This window comes from Ptychodera flava, chromosome 6, assembly GCF_041260155.1.
Source record: "Ptychodera flava strain L36383 chromosome 6, AS_Pfla_20210202, whole genome shotgun sequence".
Lineage (NCBI taxonomy): Eukaryota > Metazoa > Hemichordata > Enteropneusta > Ptychoderidae > Ptychodera > Ptychodera flava.
In genome coordinates, this window is record NC_091933.1 from 43261829 (window position 1) to 43282980 (window position 21152).

A 21152-nucleotide genomic window follows, 5' to 3' on the forward strand; every position below is an offset into this window, starting at 1 on the left:
CCTGGAACTGGACAACCACTTTAATTTTAATTGAAAATCAAAGTTTTTTCAGTGGTGAGCAGTGACGACAGTGCAATGGTTAGAGTATGGGAAGTTTGTATGTATGGTCACTCTGCTATTGGCAGTATGAGATTAATTGAGAAGATGAAAATTTTAAAGCATTGGTGTCAAAGATATGGACATTTACTGACAAAACTAAATTGTTATGTGCATCATGAAATCAAAAGTATTCGGAGGCTTTGAATTATTTCCTTTCAATTATGGATAACCATGAAAAATATTCATTTAAACACTTCAATATGGGCAGCCTGACCAACATGGTAAACTATTTTAGTTTTTCATTGGAAACAACACAAAATGTAAGCATATTAAACATAGAACTGTCAAAGTTGTAAAAAACATACTTCATGAGGAGCTATCCAAGAAGTGCATTCTAAAACCCTGAGGTGTTTAGATTTGCGTTACAAGACGTAAAGCAGAATGCACATGAATATGCTGCAGTTGGCTATGGTAATGTTACCCCTATTCTAGTTTAGCCATCATAGGGAAGTCGCACAAGTCTCTAAATGTTTAACAATAAAAATTAATGTCATATCATTCTGAACTAAATATACCGTAGGCTTAATTTTTTGTATACCACAAGCACAAGATATTGTATCAGGTCTTGATGGATGTCTACCATTGTACATCTGATGTTTTCAGACTGTGACACACACATACATACATACATTCATACATGCTTGCATGCATGCATACATACATACATACATACATGCTTGCATGCATGCATACATACATATATACATACGCACATACACACATACATACATACATTCATACATGCATGCATGCATACATACATACATACATACATGCATACATACATACATACAACCAAACTTGTTGATACTCTACACAAATTAAAGTTTGTCAGGTTTGTGACTGTATTTTGTTGGATTTTGAAATCACATAAAACAGTTCTGGAAGCAATCATGTATTACTTTCATTTCTCTCACTGACGTTGTAAAATGCCAGGGATTCATGTGTAATACAATATGAGAAACAGAGAGTGAAACTGGGTTGATGAAGGGAAACTACGGTTTGGCTCTAACATTTCTACACTGGGGATGTAATGAGAAGACAAACTCCTGTTGAGGTATATATTTGGCTCCAGTGCATCAAAACTGATCAATATTCAATGTCAGATTTTATTGAAACTGTTGGCAGTCTTTTGTTTGCATTTTGTGCAGAGTGGTGTTTCCCTGTCAATAGTCTCTTCTTGCTAGCAGAAGGCAGGTACTCAGTGTGGGCATAAACTCATCATGTGTATGTGATTTTCCCCAGGTAAACAGCAACAGCACAAGGCATGGCTCAACTAATCATTTTGAATTCTAACAGCCATATTGGCATAGTAAGGATCAAAGTGACACTTTAACCCATGTACATTGAGGGGAAGAAAGCAACATGCATTGAAAGACTGGGGAAGTTGTTACTGAATTGAAATGTTTTCCCTTTGCAAACTGTGACTGTAGTGTTTTTGCAAACTGCAAACAGGTTGTCTTCATTGTTGACCCTTGAGAGGTCATCAGATCATCTTGTGAACAACAGAGCAAAGTCCATAGAAAAAAACAAGCTCTACCTTATTTCTACAGAATATGTGAACACTGAAAAGTAATGTTACTGCAGGATGTGTCGCAAGAATACAATGTGACATATTATAAATGAATGTTGAAACACAGGATATCTGTGAGTGTGAACAGACAGCAATTATGTGATGATTAAGTGTGGTTTTCACATGACACATTTTGGTTTTAAGTTTGAAACAAAGACAAGGCATTAGACTATGTTCTCAACACCGGAGGATTATTTTATGTTGAACGGCACAGCCACAACATTGCAGAGGAGGAAAACAGATAAAACTTCAAGAATTCACATAGTCACTTCTTACACATGCAACAAGTTTAAAATCAAATAACAGGGAAAGATTGCAACTTTTATCCAATTTAAGTCAGAAACTCTCAATGTCAATGTCAATATCAATGTTACAGGTTGGACAGCTGACTGCACATGCCAAAGAGTCCTCCTTTAATAAGACAACACATTTGGCATCACAATGTTCTGGGAAACAAAACTTTCCAGCATCTTGCTAGGCAAACTGGAAGATAGTAAATATGTCAGGCCACTGATCATGTATGGGATTTACACAGACTGTACTGTAGAATTACATGGCAGAAATGAACACAGACAAAATAATTCCATATTTCTGTTTATTTGAATTTTGATAGGACATCTGTTTTTTCCAATTTAATCAGGGAGGACCCCTTAAAATAGTCAAAGGAAGAGACAGGGAGATACACTGGAATTTGTTGGCAAAAGAGCTATGATTACATTCATGGATACTGAAAATATGCAACTGTGTTACTTAAACACAGTAGAAAGAACACAAAATACAACATTTTCGTAAAACAAAGATGGAAAATAAGTTAATATATGATACATTCCACAATCAGGTACATGTTATTTTAAATGGAAAACATTAGAAGCTTGATGAACATCCTTGTGACTACAACATTGACAAGGTGGCCTTCATAAAATATACAAAACAGGCAAATGACAAAGAAAAGGCAATACAATATTAATTTCAAAAATTACCCATTTCATACTTTACTGAAAGGCCAATTGTGATTAGTACACAATGTACACAGCCTTGGGGCACGTATGACATGCTTTTATGTTTATTCCACGTCTCCCAGGAGACTTCTACCGCCATTGTGAGGGATTCATCTTTGAAGTATTTTGAAAAGGAGCTCTGCTAGACTGTTAAATCAACTGGGACACGCATCACTAAGAGCAACCTTCAATTGCCAAAGTTGATGTATAATAAAAAAAAACATATCTAAGTTAATCGATCTGAAGTCTAAAAGCTCACCGGTGTATTCTGGTTCTGTCTGGGAGGAATTACCGGGCAGACAAAAGGCAGAATATAAACTGACAGATATAAAACTAAAGATTTCCACTCATTGGTCAAAAAGCCCACCATAAAATTTTAATATTTTCCATTTCTGTATGAGCAAATTTTCTTGGTGAAATTTCAGATCAGAAAGTGTCATTCCTGTTTCTTTTCTTTCAAATTTCATTTACAAAGTCTAGATAAGCAATGTTATTCAACAGCAATAATGGTACGTATTTTTTTTATCTCAATGTATGAACAAGCTTTTGAGCTTGATGTAAATGTGGAAGCATGAAAGCGTTAGTTATCTTCCAGAGTTTGTACTTGAGTTTTTAATAATCAAATACTTTCCATGGATCAAATGATTCTAGTCTTTCTATCCATTGCATACTGAGATTTAGACTTTATGTATAAATGATGGGATGGCGTATGAGATTAGATCAGTGAATATTGCTGAAAAAATTCACTGCATCTAGCATTACTTCTTCCCAGTCTTTTGCTGAGTAATTTTGTTGGGAAGCACTAACTTCCATACCGATGTGGCTGTGTATAGGCTCTACACTACTGTGAAAAGTCAATGGAAGATAACATGTACAGAGCCAAATGGTTTTGCCAGGTTTGTTTTGGAGTGAAGTGTGTCTTATTCTAATTACAAAGATCAAATTCAATAGACATCTTTGACAAAATATTTAAACAATGCACATTACATGAAAACAAGACATAAATCATGGTGAAAGAGATGAATATATACAAGAAACTTGACTTCTTAATTCACCAGTGAACAAAGCTGAAGTGTCTAGTGAACAACGGAAAACATAAAACAAGAGACAAGCAATAATCTGGAGCCTAGGTTTTAAATTCTATGAACATTTGCAGAAGTGGGAAATGTAACTCTGGGTGTAGGTTCTAGACTACTAGATAATTTGATACATGTATACAATATACAATTGCTCATCAAATGGTAAGAAAACATGACTGTATTGAATGCCATTGTCATTTCCTGTCTAAGCCAACATTTCTGTCCAAAATGAAATGTTGGATGCAATCCATCTGACTCCTCAGTAGGAAGGAATGTACATGGAAATACAAACCTCCACTGATATCCTGAAAATGTTCCACAAACAGAAAAGACTCATATGCTTCTATGAAACCGTGTTTATCTTGAAAGGAATTAAGCACACACAACAAGGATGTTATTCAATCTGATCAAACCTTACCAGGAAACATACAAACTTCTATGTTTGAAGATAAAGTTTTTACCTTTGGACCAACTGACTACTGCCTGCAATTTTTTGTTGTGCTTTAACAATCAATGTGGGTACACTATATGGATACAATTTATGTACAATAAGTTTGAGTAAAAAAATTCAACACTACATGGCCAGTCTCATTCATTCAATCCATCCACCCATTGTCTCACTTGACACCTGAAATTCAGTATTTTCATTCACGATTTTTTTTGTCACCAATGTCACTGCTTATTATTCGCTGGGACGGACCTGCAATGTGATCTTCTGCTGGTTGTCCAAACACTCTCGTAATTTATTTTCAGTCATGGTCATTCTCTGTTCAAGGATGGACACAGTCTGTGAAAATTAAAAATACATTGACATTCAACACATGCAACATATCTGACAGTTGGTCATTTTTTTGACGAGTGAGCCAAATGCTCACTGCTGAATTCTGTTTGTTTCCTTCGTTGATAATCGTGGGAATATTTTCCTGGGAAGTCTGCACTTAATGCGTAATGTCTTGTTTGATGCTGGTCTCACACAAGCTGTTTCCAATCAGAAATCTGACCAAAAGATGTGACCAATTATTCTAAAGCACTTTGGCAGATTTGTGAGAACTATGCGAGTAGCCTTGGCAGGGCTCTACCGTTCATCTGTCAAAGTTTTGCACCATGATTTAGTGTGTACATCAGGTAGTGGATGGGGGTATATTCAAACCGAAATCTGAACAAAACTGAGAACAACCATACATCCAATCAAGTCTTCACAGCAAAACTAAAACCTTTTGATAGTGACTTCCTGTTATTTTCCGGCGTTTTTCTTTTGGCTGGTTTGATTTAGCTTGAAAACCTTGACACATCCGACCTCATCTCGCCAGCAAGCCTATTTTCCCCTGTTTCATGTTACAAGCCAGACCATTAGTGATTAATATTGAAGCTTGCTGAGAGAGATGGCATTGGGTATTATATTGTAGATTATTTTTATAAGGTTTCCATATGAAATTAAAAGAAGACAACTTTAACAAAACTAATGAATATTTTTGATCGAAGTACATGACATTATTTGTGAGAGCTAGAAAGATTTATTTGAAATAACGACAAACAATATTACTGTTTTTTTCACTCTCGTTTAAAGACATCTTTCATGAAGGAGAGTCTGGGAAAGTTGACATGTGCTTATACTAGAAAAGATAAAAATGGGGAAAATTTGCTTGTCTTGAAGTCAATGCTACACAGGAAATATGTCAATTGACATGACACCTTTTACAATTTAATATCCTGCCTTGTAGGTGTAGTTCTTTCATCATCAGTGTCAAAATGACCATGCCTAACATGTCTATCATTGCCCTCCATCTCTGTATTTTTGTTAACAAAATAAACATGATGGTATCTGATATTGTTTTTTCTCCCATGTCAATCTTCAAAATAACCACACTTACAAAACTGTTATGAAACAAGTCATCGCTGATGACACAGTCCCCGCTGGATTATGGTGTTTGAATGACGGTGATTGAATTACATGCTTGGTAGCTTCATTACAGGGGAGAGGGGTGAATTTGTTAAAAGTTGGGAAATCATATGATAGTGGTCTGTGGGTGGTCATGTTTGTGTACTTGGGACAGTAAAGTTATAGCTGTTGGTGTTTTCCATGGCAAGATCAAAAGTTACTTTTATAAACTGCAGCAGCCATATTTGATTGCATCGCACCATTAATTGACATGCACATGCACACTACAATACAATGTCTGTGTGCCAAGTTTGAACGAAATCTTTTAAGGGATAGTTGAGTTATGATTCAAAATATGAAAAAATTGCAATAAAATGGCCACCTGGCAGCCATATTGGATCGCATTGCAAAATAAATTGACATGCATTTGCCATGGTACTTTATCTGTGTACCAACAATGCACGAAATCAGTTTCGGGATAGTTGAGTTATGGTTCAAAAACATGAAAAAATCGCAACAAAATGGCTACCCGGCGGCCATATTGGATCATATCACGAAATAAATTGACGTGCATATATATGCCATGATTGTACTTTATCTGTGTACCAACAGTGAGTGAAATTGGTTAAGGGGTAGTTGAGTTGTGGTTCAAAACCATGAAAAAATCGCAACAAAATGGCCGCCTGGTGGCCATATAGGATCCTATCAGCAAATAAATTGACATGCACACATATGCCATAGTACTTTATCTGTGTACAAACTTTGAACGAAATCAATTCAAAGATAGTTGAGTTATGGTTCAAAAGCCTGAAAAATTTGCGACAAAATGGCCGCCCAGCGGCAATGTCGGATCGTATCGCAAAATAAATTGACGTGCATATGTATGCCACAGTACTTTATCCTTGCACACAGTTTGAAAAAATTCGGCTCAGGGGTAACAGAGAAATGGCTGCTGACGGACGGACAGAAGGATAGATGGACAGACGGTCTGATGGATGGACGGACGGGACCCAATCTATAAGTCCCCGCCGGACTGCATCCGCGGCGGGGACTTGTACATCATGGAATTACATATCTATGTTTTTGTACATATCAATGGTATATATCAAACTCTGTCTGATCAAAGTCTCTCTTTCAGTACCTGTAAACTTCAAAGTAACCTGACAAAAGTGAAACATTTGGTTTAACAGTAGTGCACACTGTTAGCAGATGAAAATCAACAACCTCACCAACTTCTGTTCGTTCATGTTTCCCATGGAAATAAGTAGAAAATGTATTCACTGCACAAATAAACAAATACAAAAGTAAATAAATAACTGATTCAGCTTGATAACGTTAGCCACATGAAAAGTCACAAAGCACTGACAACTTTTAGTTCAGCTGGCTTATCAATCAAGTCATGAAAAAAACAGGTGTTTCATCAATGGAATGGAATGTAACACAATATTAATTATTGCCTAACAGAAACTAAAACAAGCTAAATATAGCACAGTACTAAAATAGGGTGCAAGGGGAAATGTCAACTTGAAGGCAGTTTAGCCTTGTTATTGGCCACTCCTATGTTTTTTCCTTATAACTGTTCTCATCTTTCATAGTATCATGTCATCTTATAATGTAGCAGTGGGTATCACTAGCAGATGCACGCTACCCGTTCTCAGTACCCTTATCGGATGTTGGTACAGTTCCAAAGCATACACATAAAGTACGCTCCCTGCTCACGTACACATATTGCGGAAATAGGTCAGGTTTCAACAGCTTTGTGACGAAATAACCACAATGCCTGGGGTCAAACTGCTGATGATAAACAAATCCTGACTTCTGTAAACTGATTACACATAAATATTGTGTGGCTAGCCCCCCTCAAATGAAGTTGTGTCATTTTGCAAGAAATAAACATACATGATTCCGAGAACTCAACAATGGGCATGCGCTAGTATTTCCAAAGTGTAGGCTGAGGGCAGATTATATACTTCATATTGCCCATCTAAAAGGTTTTCCAGTATTAATAGTTTCTAAACTATTTAATGAAAGCTTGTCCTACAGATATAAAACAACCATGCCAGTCACAAATCACTTATTTTCACATCCATCACTTTCATATTGACCCTTAGGACATACAATACCTATAAACTGTTTGCCTCTCTCAAAGGTACATTTACAAGCATTAGTCCGGCTAACACAACTTTACATGTCTTTTGATCATAACATCAGACATCTTGATAATGCTTCATGAAATGAATGATAACGTGCAAAATTTTCACAATTTGTATTCAAAATATTTCTCTGTCTTGAAGTTCATTATGTGATCATTGATGCAGGAACAGTTTGTCATTTTTTGATCATCTCGCTTGTTTAAGCTTGCTATTGACAATTTACCATTCCCTTCAATTATACTTTCTTTCTTGCTCACAAAAAATGTTTAAACTTGGACACATATTTTGTTGACCAAGCCCTTTGGAAATCGATATGTGGCAGAAACTGATAATTCGAAAAGTAGAAGAAAATTCTTTGGTGCATGAACAGGAAATTGGTTGATAAAATAGATTAGATGGACAGATAACACTGTTAAGTGTTTTGTAATTCCAATTTCATTTCCCTCCTAGGTATGGACGTTGAGAACACAGCAAGATAATTCACTGCTTACAGTGAGACTCTGATTGCATTCACACTGTGGCTACCATCTGTCCCTACCTGTGTTATGACATCAAGTTGGCCTACAATCTGCTCCAGTGTTCTGGAAAGCTGTGAGGGGATGTTCCTCTCTTCCAAGGGCACTGTGCTGGGGGCAGAATGACCTGTTTCTCCTCCTTGAGTCTCTGCCATACCTCTCCTGTCAATATCAGCTGATGTCATCTCAAGGTCATGCAGACCTTTCCTGCCTGAGCCATTAACCTGATAAGAAGACAAACGGCCCAGTATCTTATCGATTAAATATTTCCTGTATGTAACAACATCAGAGCAGATAAATTGGAAAACTGGGACATTTTTTGGTTAGTTGGCAGAGACAACAGATGATTAACTGTACTTAAAGACCTTTATTCTCAAATCAATCCATTTGCTTTTTTTAATTGCTTCATTCATTAAACCTCACTGACAGGCCTTTATCATCTAAATAATACAAGACTAAGGAGAGCTGTTAACACATCAGGACAACAACACATTCTCTACATTACTGTCGAGTGGGGGCGCTTTTCCCTTACGCCTTGGGCAGGGACCACCCATTGTGAAAGAGGGAGGATAGGATTCCTGGCAATCTGGAACTTGCATGTCATCCCGGACGCTGGTTTCCTTCATTGATTGGAAAGCTTATCAACACTTGTGAAGGTCTAGGAAACCTAACCAAATGTATGACAAATTTTACTCATCAGGATGTCCTATTTTAGTATCAGGGAGAACATAATAGTAGTTCAAAAGTGACAAGAACTTGACAAGACTTTTATGTAACATTGGCAATGGCTATGTTCCACAATGTACAAATATCTGGGTTGAAAACTTCTGAAGTAAACACTATTTGTGTAGTCTATGCATATGCCCTGCTATTGTGACAGATGAATTTCTATACAGTGTGTATTGTTCAGTATCAAAGATACAGGAACTGTAACATCTCTATTTTTGTAGCATGTATCAATTACAATTCCTTGGTCTACTTCCTACAGTCAATGTTGACAACCTGAGTACTGGGTATTTCAAATGTTGTTGGAAGCAGACCTACAAACTGTTGATGACACATGTAACAAAAGCCTGATATAAAGAAGAAATTTTCAAACATGTACACTTGAATATGAAGGTCTAGTCTTGAAATCGTAACAAAGTTCAAATAAAACTCATCATTATCCAGTACTATACCACCAACAAGCCCAGATAAATTACACACAGACCACAATGGTCCAAAAAACTCATCATGATCCAGTACTATACCACCAACAAGCCCAGATAAATTACACACTGACCACCATGGTCCAAAAAACTCATCATGATCCAGTACTATACCACCAACAAGCCCAGATAAATTACACACTGACCACCATGGTCCAACAAGGCTAAATAAATTGTGCACAGACAATTATCAATACCTTCTTTGCAGGGATACTCTGTACAATATTTTCTTCTATATCAAATGCCTCATATATTGATCATGATAAGCACCATAGGATTCCATGTGACTTGTTGATGACATAGCAGGCCACATAGTCATCACTTGACTGGAAGTGACCAGGAACAATTTTCAACTTCATAACGCATTTAGGGCGTTAAAAATTATCAAATTACGTGATATTTATGAAAGATTGTATTTTTCGTTATTAAAGAATTTAGTTTCAAATATTGAATATTACATCATACCAGCATATTGACGGCACAATTAAAGGGACAAAGTTGGCCATTTTTCATGAAATTTGTTTGATGCGAGATACTACTTATATTGTTTGACATGTTGAAAGATACTGATTGAATGGGTGACCATGCATAAATTCGACCCCGGTTTTAGACATGATCAATGAAACCATCGTAAAAATGAATTAATGATCAGTATCTTTCGACATGTCAAACAATATAAGTAGTATCTCGCATCAAACAAAATTCATGAAAAATGGCCAACTTTGTCCCTTTAAAGTCAACTTATTGGTTGAAATGTGAAAATAACCATGCTATATTCACGATATAGCATGGTTGTAACACACTTGAGCTCATATCTAGAGAAAATTTCCTTTTTTGACGTTTCATGCCAGTATTTCAATATATTGTTACGATATAATAGTAATAGCCACCACTCCGCCAACGGGTATACCACGCGGTTTAGACCAGTTCACTCCCTATATGCATGAGCGATAGCGAGTGCATATATGTCGTAAAGTAGTCAAAATTTTGTGGTATACCATTGCTCAGTGTGGTTTATTGCTTAATCATAAAATACTGAAAACATCATAAATTGCAACAAACCCATTTCAACTATTCATGAACTTTCTTGAGGGTCTATGGTATAACATACAATGTATCTTTTCTAGCAGACTGATACAGCGACATAAACACTTCATCTGTTCCTTCTGTTAGTTCATGGTATGGACATGCAGTAATCTTGTAATCTATAATGCCAGCACACTCAGGTGTATGCACTATTTAAATGTTTCATCTTAAAGAACAGGCAACTTGGTTGTGGATAGGTAAAAAGAATATCTCTTTTGAATTTATCACAGAGGAGCTAATTCACTTTTCTATGTGCAGTGACAGAAACGGCCTAGCAACGGATCATCAGCAGTACCTATGTTTCCCTTTGATGTAAGAAACTATGTTTGGTGATGAAATGTAGCGATGAAATGAGATGTTTCTAGTAAGGGTGCTGTTGCATTCCCTGACTTTGCATAATAACAAGGAGGTCTGTATGTTACCCTAAGCTGGGAAGTGAGTTAATCATCTCACCTGTGGTTGAGCAAACATGGCAGGACCAACATTTGTCACGTTTGGTTGAGGTGCAGACATGTTCTTTGGTTCTGTTCTGGCATCAACCTGGAATATTTGTGAAAAGTCTGTGAGTGGTTTTGCCAAAGGTTTATTTTCTACATTTTTTTGGTTTTGTTCATATATATTGGAATAAAAAATTTGTGACATGATATTCAAGTAAAATGGAATGAGAGGGAAAATGTTGCTTTGACTCTGACATACTTTTGCTGTGGCAAACGTTGGAAGGTCAAAAGAGGGCTTTATTATTGCATGGTACATTAGTCCCTTCAAATTTCAACAATTTGCTGTGCGAGGGCGCCATTCATGGCATGAGACTTCCCAGCTTAGACCTACCATGCAAGTGTATTGGTTACGACTGGTTCTCCGTGGTGTCTACAAAAAAAAATGTGTTTGCTTATGAACTAGAGTAAAATTCGCTACCGTGTATATCATCCATTGCCAAACAGGAAACATGTAGACACATTCATCTATATTGTATTTACAACTTTTCAACAAATATGATTTCAGAGAAATAGAAGTACAGAGTAAAATTATTTATATTTCCATGAATGTTGCTTCCTGTCTTACCTGTGGTGCGGATGTATGTGAAGGATGTTTGTATTGAGGTGACCTAGGATGGATATCATGGATGTGTGGTCTTGGCTCATCTAGAGTACGAAGTCTGTGAGATTGTAGAACTTCATTGTAATCAATCTGATCAAAGTTAGTCTTCCAAACCATCACCTTCATAGAGAAACAGGAAAAAAACGTAGTTTGGCCTTGTTACTAATAAATACCTTTATTTAGAAACAGGAAAAAAACATAGTTTGGCCTTGTTACTAATAATCTCTGCACTTTGCAGGAAATCGTACAAATACTGAAAATAAGTTACACAGACCACACAGCTTGATAATACATACCTGACATCCACCTATATTTCAACACGATAGTGTATTGAAGTTTATACACGGACCAATGATATGGTCCTGCCCTTGCCCTTTGCTCTGTAACAAATCTATGACATTTTTTCAGAGCTAATGGAAACTGACATTTTCGCTTTCAACATTATCAGTCTTCTTGGCAAGTTGAGTTGTTTCCAGGCTAATCATGGGGTAAACAGGAGCAAGTGTTTGAATTTCATATGTCTTGATGAAAGCAACAGCCGTCGCGATTCAATTTTTTTGGGGGAATGTGACAAAACTGATACATGACCACGGAAAGTCAAAGCAGATAAGCTCTCACCTGTTCATCTGAGCCTCCCGATGCAAAGTATTCACCAGATCTGGAGAAAGCAACTGCGGTAGCTGGGCCCTGTCAAATTACAACATAGCATCAATGTACTATTACTGAGACTGGTTAAATGACGTTTTGACATTTCTGGTTTTTAGTACATGGAGAAAGAGATTTTAACATGTACACCTCATGGGACTTTACTTTTGCCTATATTAATCTCTTTCAATTATAAGCCAATAAAATTGTTTATTACATCTTTTCATCACTTTCAATTGGTTTTCCAACCTTGTGTGCGTTGCTGGATATGTGAAAGGGAAATGAAGGGTCAAACTGTGTACAATTTCTGTTGATGTGCACCATGGGTCAATAGAGGGCGCTATTGAGTCAGAAATATCAGAAGGCATGCTCATTAGTTGATAAAACCACAGGAAAGCGAGGATAAACAAAGCAAAAAAAATAAATATCAGAGAAAACAATAAATTGAATAAGAATTGAAATAATTGATTGAACTATATATTCAAGTCGACTTGTGAACTTACACCTCTACAAAAACAGGTTGCGCGATTGGTCTATTTACTGCCCATCAAAAGAAATGGCATCAACATGATTTTGGAAATTGCCAGAAATTTACTTTCTTATTGATTGCATATTCATTTTATAGGGTGAATATGAGAGCTCTATTCATGTTCTAACTAACTGGTATAGCTTTTTACTCATTAATGGTCAGACGGTCATTTTATTTGTGGTAGGAAAAAATTATATCATCAACCATGGCAGGGCATGGGCCATTATTAAGTCGCAACTCTTATGGGAGTTTAAGGAGTAATGATATTGATGTTGCATCTTGAATATGTTGCATGTGTTGTTCAGTCAATAATTTCAATGTTTATTCAGTTTATTGTTTTCTCCACATTTATTTATTTGTTTGTTCATTTGTTTGTAAGTTTATCCATGGTTTCCTCTGAAGAAACTTGTAGAACACTAATGCCAGAACATTTTGTCGGAATGATACAGGAAGAGGTATCAATTGAACTATCTGATGTGACTGAAAATAATCCAAGTGCTCTATGATTTCAAATTTGATATTTGAGTTGAGACAATTCATTAAATATCGTTATCATATACCTACATTCACGTGCCTGTGTAAAGCTATGGGAGAAAGCGCCCTCAGATCCGTGCATTTTTTTTTACGTATCACGCCCCGGCCCGGTGCCCAAATATGGGCAATCGCGTGCATTTCTGAACTATCTCGATTCTGGTTACTACGCGCGTTGCTATCCGCAAACGTTCCATTCGTACACAAAGCCAGCGCGAGATTTGGAAAACGTCTGCTCGCTCAGATCGTAGTTGCGCGTGGCAACAGTGGAGCCGCGCCGGTAACATCGGCTTTTATTTCTAAATTCTAGTGAAATCCTGTGTATACTAAGTGCGTGCATGTTCAGTATAAATTACCAGAAACTGACATCACGCTTTTGTCCTTCTTACACCTCAATTTCAGCCTTGATCTCTGTGGTCATGTAATAGTACGTATATTGCTTTGCGCGTTCTAGAATTCTGCAGGTAAACAAATGACGTCATTATGTATGTCAATCCGCGACGGGAAGCGGCCATCGTATTTATGAAAATGACACAAATGGCGATGAATTTTTGATATCGCACGCATTTTTATCTCCTAAACAATGTTGAATATTATGTAAACTACATATTTATCATTCCATAAGGTATATGATAAAACCTTTACGGCCCTGATACGGCTTTTGCGGCCCTTGGTCGTACGGCGTACGGGCCCTCGCACGCTCGGGCCCTTCCGCCGTACGACCTCGGGCCGCAAAAGCCGTATCAGGGCCGTAAAGATTAAAAAGTTATCATTACTAAATGAGTTGGTCTGTTTTATTCAGATCAGTCCCTCTACCACCTGTTTGGAAACAGTTATTGTCAAATGTATGACTTACTCCTTTGGTTACCAGTTTGGTTTACATGTAAATTGTGTTGGTACCATCAGCCAACAGAAACTGCAGAATTAACACAAGATACCACTCGTGGCATTGTTTTGAATGTATATTTCCACAGGCTGTCAAAGGTAACCTTGGGGTTAGGGGTTGAGATTTCTGATGCTAAGTGGAATTTGAATTCAAGAATGATAAGAATTAATTTAAAAACTTTTTCAAAATTTTTGGAATGGATGTAGACTGTCAGTATGAAATGAAATGTATATTTTTGGGTCAACCCTCCCACCCCCCACCCCAAGGATTAAGTTTTTTATCTGACATTGAACTTTTGACGTCGCCCCTAAACTGTATCTGTTACCAAGCTTCATATCACTTCTTGAGTGATTTTTCACCTTGGATAGAGACCTTTAAAACATACACAGTACCTGGTGACCATGCAGTGTGTAAAATAACCTTCCTTCCAACAGGTCCAGAATTTTCAGAGTAGAGTCATTTGATGCTGTTATGAGGTAATTACCGCTGGGATGAAATGAAAGACCATTCACGGCACTTGTGTGAGCTGTGAGAGACAAAAAACGATATTTAAACCAAAATATTCAAGTAAAAATCATTATCAGTCCCTGCAGAAGAAGTCTGGGGTGCTTTTAAAGGTTAGGTACCGTGCTTATCTAATATTGTTAGCAGTACGATCAATTACGGTCGCCAGGCAGCTATTTTGTTCTGATTTTTCCATGTCCAAAGCCATTACTCGCACATGCCTGAACCAATGTCATTGAAACGTGGCACAAGGGTAACACACACTATGACTTTGTATATGCACGTAAAATTTCTTTCTGATACAATCTCATTTGGCTGTCAAGTGGCCAGTTTGTTCTTTTTCAAACTTATTCTCACAACATATAGCCACCTCTGTTGCAAAACTATTGCACATATTAAGCTAAACTAATTCCATTTTTACTTTAATGCATCAACAGTTCACATACATCATTACAATGTTAATACTTTTTTAGCCATTCCAGATTACTGATTTCATATCACTCCATGATTTCCATTAATTGTTTCCAAATTTATTAACGGAGCAGAGACTATGTCATTGACAATGATTTGTTTTATTTCTGAAACTCTTGTGTGGTATGGTACAAACACTAGACTGTCATTTTGTTTATTTCTGCAACACATATGTATTGTGGTACAAACACCAAACTGTCATTTTGGATATTCATGCTAATCTGGTGGATATTATCTATTTGCTGAAGACTCAAAAGGTAAACATTACTTTGGCTGTCCTTATCATCACTGAGTCACTTTTATAAAATGGACCTAGGCTGCTGTCTCTCTTGCAATTTAATCGTAATTTGAAAACAACAACAAACCCACTTAAGATCTTCTCTTTCACCTCATTTGAATGAAATCACACTGCTCACCTTGGTAATGCTGTAATAGTTTGTTCATTCTGATGTCCCACACTTTGACAGTACTGTCTGTACCAGCTGCAGCTATGCATGTGCCACTTGGATGAAACGCCACATAATTGACAAACCTATGTACAGTGTACAGTACAGTGAAAGAAAGCATGTATGAAGATTAGTGGACATGAATCTTTTGATATGAACTTAGAGGGTTTTCAGGGAGAGCTTCTAGCTGAGTACTGTATCAACCCTAACAACTCCCTAGGTTACTGATGATTAATGCAAAACAACATCAGTATCAAATAGACTTCTTGCTTGTCATAATAAATACCCTTATCCTGCCAACTTTATATGCCACGATCAGGTCAAGTAGGATAAAACAAGTGAGGCATAATAGAGCCCTATGAAGCATTTTAACAAATACTTGAATGTTTAACGGTCCATTAATACCTCTGTAAACTGTAAATATGATTTTTATTAACAAAACCTGCTATATCATACCAACCAAATAGGTAAAAACATGCCTAGACTTGGCTCATACATCACCTTTACTAACTAAGGCTTAGCAGATTGGGAAGTGGCACTGTCTGGCAACATTAGGATTAAAGAATAGGTGACTTGAAATTATTATGACGGCAAATGCTGGAAGTAATATTTCTTCTAAAAGAAGACAGCATTTGTAATGTCATACAGTGGATTCTGTTTCAACACATTTCAGAAAGGGTGCCTATTTTATATCAAAATGCAGCTAATAATAACAATAAGATTGGTAATAGTGTTTACAATCTAAACCCATGCTAAAAGAATTGAACTAAAAATGTTTGTATTGGAATTTGTAATCTGAGTTTGAGAAGTGAAAATTAAAGATTGAGATTTAGTGGTATTTTGGACATTTGATAATCCAAGCATTTGGTTCACCAAATGCTAAACAGACAGGAAGAAGAAAGAAATCTACCATGTAAATACTAACCCTCCGTGTTCAAAGAAGGTATGAACACACTCTTTGCTTGTCCTGTCCCATATCTTGACTGTTTTGTCATCACTACCAGACACGATAAGTCGTCCATCAGGTGACCACTTGGCACAGCGTACCCAATTCTGATGCTGACTCAGAGAAAACTGAAACCTCTGTCTATGCACTGTCCATACCTGTGTAAAGATAAACCAGTCTTGGATTTTAAAATATTTGATTAACTACAGATACAACATTGGAGATGCTTGTTCATTTAAACACTTCATCATGAAAGAAATCCAAGAGACTTTTGATTTCTAAGATTACCAGCTACAGTACTATAGTCTAAATTACTAAGTTATTCAACTATCCATATTTCATAAATTTATTACTGCCTACCTTAACAGATTTATCATCTGAAGCTGTCACTAAATGTTGTCCATCCGGTGAGAATTCTACACTTCGGACTGTTGCTGTGTGTGCCTTGAATACTGTACTCTCTCCTTTCCTGTAAATGGGACAATGTCCAATTTTCAAATCACAATAGTATGTTAGTAATGACACAGTGTTTGGGTTTTGCACCTGAAATAGACCTGATGACATTCAAATGGTGTGCAAAGTTAAGGTAAGTTGTCAAAAAATTGGAGACTTTTTTTTTTAGTTTGTCAACAAAATCCTTTGACATAGCAGTATTACTGTAACAGTGAAGAAAATTTTGAAGCTTGCTCTCAAGTTTCGACAGTTTCCCCCGAAAAAAGGGGTGTGCTTTTAGTAAGATAAAAATTTAAGGTAGGGATCATGTCTTTCTAACAACTGACAAAGCAAACCTTGGTGAACTCAATATACGACTTCAGTGGCACCCAATGTACTGACGCTACACTGTTGTGAATGTTGGTTGTTTGAGATTGCATCAATTTCAGTAGAGCATGCACACTTTCTGGATGCCGAGGGCACTTTCCAATATGAGTTTCAGAACTCAGTAAGGAGATAGCACATGTGACTGTCCAATTAACCTATTCATCAATGATAATTCAATTATTATTAAATGATCATCAAAAAAAGGTCAGAATTTGTAAAAAAGTTCAAGATGTTTCTGTTTGAAATTTTGCAACAAACAGCTAAGTGCTTTTTGAGTTAAAAACACAAATTTCCTGCACAGACATGTCCTTTACAATCACACAGAGACATTCACCTCTTTCATGTAGAGAAATGCATCATGTAAATAAGAGGACCCAAGGGTACTAGCCAAGCAATAGTACACATGAAATGTTGACACAATAATATAGACTTACACACTGGGAATCCAAAGTCGGACTGTTTTGTCTCGCGATGCAGATGCTACAAGATGACCTGATGGTGAGAAATGTACACCCATGATGGCATCCTAGGAATACAAAAGAAGTAAACAATTTGGTCATAATTTATAATTGTAGCCTTTTTGAAAATATACGATTATACTAAATGTTCAAATGACCGATACCACTGAACACATGAAAAATACAACTGCACTCCTTTTTAATAATTTTGACCTGTTTGTGGTCTAAATATACAAAAATGTTTTTGATGAAACATGTCATTCTCACATACTACTTCTGTACAAGATCACTCTTCCTGTCTGTTCATATGCTATAGTATCTCAACATGACATTTAAAAGTTTGTTATACTTTGAAGAGGATAGAGTTACCTTGTGTCCAACAAAACGATATGCTCTCATCTGTGGTTTGAAGTTCCATACCATTAAATTAGAGTCCATAGCACCTGAAGCTGTTGGCAGAAATTACGATATTTATTTTCACTTTATTTAATTTTTCTGTTTATTAATTTTTATCAAATGAGAGTCTACAGATGACTGAGTGACTGAAACAGGTGCAAATCATCCTTACAAAGTCATTATCATGTATTTGATTTTGGAATACACATTTAATTCTTTCATTAAATGATTTTAAAATGTAAAATATCTGTGATATTTAACGCACACAAAATAGTTTACTGTGTGAGGAACCTTTACAACTGAAACAAGCATGACTGTTTCTCCATCTTGCCAAAGCACCATTACAAAAATTGAATGTAATAATCCGTAGTCTGCAATCTGCAGTCATGCCACATGTCTGACTGCTTCTATACATTCAAAATCCACAGGGTTTGAACAGAATGTTTCCAAGTATTAGGTAATACTAGCAAGTTCCCACCTATGTTTTGCGGTGACTTGCTAACATGCCTTGGTTGATAACATTGGCAGACTTACCGAGTTGCTTCATATTGGGGTTGAAATCAACACTAGTCACAGTGTCCCTGTGACCTTTGAAATGCCTTTCCAATGTTGGGTCCTCCTGAAAATTTGGGTGAAAAAAAGTAAAAAAGTAAATTCACGGGTATATCATAATTACATGTATGCTTTCATTTGATCAATGATGCTATCTAGTAAATGGCAATAATATAGAATGTATTGCAAGATGTCAATTTCAAATTATTAGCATGACTTTCTATCTGTTGTTTTAAGTTTCTTTACAGCATGACATGCTTGCAAGATAATTATGATGACTCTCACCGCTTATTTAATCATCAAGATTCATACAACCCTGGAGGTAGAATGAGGAGTCATAACAAATGGTACATCAAAACATATACAGTAGAAGTGAGACTATTTATGATCAAAGGAACAATGATTGTGACAACTGTTTGTTTACAGTCACTGTAAATCAAATCGTTCTTTACTTGTAACTTGTTAATGAACTCTCAATGTCATCATCAATCAAACTGGCACACCAATAGGGTCCTAAAAAATCACATGAGACTATAGCAGTTTTAAAGCATTGTTCACAATTAAATTGAATTAAATTATATCATTCTGAGGTGATCCAGAAGTCTGTTATTTATCATGCGAGTAGATTTTGCTGCAGAAAGTAACAAACGTGTGAACGAAAGCCACAATATGTATTCATATGCAGAAAGTAACAAACAACATGGGAATGAAAGCCACAGTTTGTACATGTTCATAATTTTGTTCTTGTTAGAGTCGATTTTGATTTATGCATTTTTGGAAATCTCTTGACCAGTACTTCATTTTTCTCAAAGTATAATGTTTAGAATGTGCTGTTCAGTAAAGAGAATTTCCAAAAATGCCACTTATTGTCCACACACTGTCAGATTTTCATGAGAAATGGTGTATTAGCTTCTCCTTGATGTTGTCTTAACCTTTATCATATGTGAGCATAGGCAACCTTACACATCAAAATGCCCAGATAGTGAGCAAATCTACTGCTGCCACTTTCTCAGCTCAGTGTAAAAGACCTGAAAAATTCCTGTTGTACAATGCATGCAGGCAGAATAAGGAATCATAACCAACTTAATCAAAATTTAACTTCACTTCTTTGTTTTGGCATGATTCAATACCTTGGACACTGTCATTCAGAGTCACTCTCCCCTGGGTATCCCACAATGTGATCATCACCATCACCATGTGAATAGGGAAAAATGGCTTTGTAACCTAATAGTACCGGTAATACTAATAATGGAGAAATTTTCTACAAGGATGTTAATTTTCCGTTCCACTCAACAATTCTGAAAAATAAATGTTTCATTTACATTGAATAACTGATAAAGTATTGCTTTTACATGTGCTTTAGACAAAATTGGTTCATTTTCTAAGAAAATTTGTCCTTGGCAATTCATATTGCATAATTCCCTTGACAACTGGAATTTTCCAAGGTCGAAGTGTAGAGCAAGGTTTCCATGCACTTTAGAGGACTAAGTTGGTTTCTTCCTGTACTAGCAAGACACTGAATGATATTAACTTTGTCCCTGGTACTACTGGACAGGCTGAATTAACATCGAAATTGAATTTATCGATGGCTTTTTGTCTGAATAATATAAAGATTATCACTCATAACAACGGGACAACATATTGCAAAATCTTGAACAGTGGTAATATAGAACATTCTCATGGTACACCATGTAATGAAAAATATTTTCAAACTTAACAGCTTTCCTGTCTTTTAAACGCACACAGGGTGAGGTATGCTATGATCTTTTGCACAAATTGAATTCCACAGGGGTTCAGCTGTGCGCAACGCAATATAATTATAACGACCATTTGATAAAAGTGCAAAATATATCTGAAACCATACGGTAATTAACTTACCATAACCGATATTCTAAAAATTCAGTTAGAGCTACGAACTTGAAATTTCCGTTATCGGGTGTTCAAGCCTTGGGTTGGAACAATGCATTGAAAGAAACGGTGAATAGCATGATCGGGTTGGGACATGTAGGGACAGATATTATCAAATGTCAGAGTTGTCTGATTTGACCAAAATCAGCCTGGGCCTCCTAACCTACATCAGTCTGATTTCTCGATACCTACCAAAACTGTTGCCATCTTCACAGCCTTTTAGCAGTCTAATACGAAAAAGTGACACGCCTTTGAAGTGTATAACTTTCCTCGATTTTGTCAATAACAAACACGTAGACGATCAAGTCAACAAACTTTGGGCCAGTTCAAGTATGGCGGTCAGACTATGCGCATGCTCAGTAAAGAGCCTCGT

At 36.5% G+C, this 21152-nt stretch overlaps 1 protein-coding gene across 3 annotated transcripts; it reads right to left on the reverse strand.

Moving 5' to 3' along the window:
- Positions 1-920: 920 nt before the first annotated feature.
- Positions 921-21133, reverse strand: LOC139135876 (POC1 centriolar protein homolog A-like). Of its 3 annotated transcripts, XM_070703640.1 has the most exons (14): positions 20972-21113; positions 20750-20817; positions 18854-18938; positions 18293-18372; positions 17900-17991; positions 17007-17115; positions 16626-16804; positions 15671-15786; positions 14672-14805; positions 12307-12375; positions 11653-11808; positions 11044-11130; positions 8320-8520; positions 921-4536 (listed from the first exon to the last, which is right to left on the reverse strand). In XM_070703640.1, the coding sequence occupies exons 2-14, from the start codon at positions 20750-20752 to the stop codon at positions 4432-4434; spliced, it is 1416 nt and encodes a 471-aa protein (XP_070559741.1). In that variant the 5' UTR covers positions 20753-20817; positions 20972-21113; the 3' UTR covers positions 921-4431. The 3 variants fall into 3 exon arrangements, with proteins under 3 accessions (XP_070559741.1, XP_070559740.1, XP_070559742.1); XM_070703639.1 differs by lacking the exon at positions 20750-20817 and having other exon boundaries at positions 20972-21133; XM_070703641.1 differs by lacking the exons at positions 11044-11130; positions 20750-20817 and having other exon boundaries at positions 20972-21124.
- Between the last annotated feature and the right edge of the window lie 19 nt (positions 21134-21152).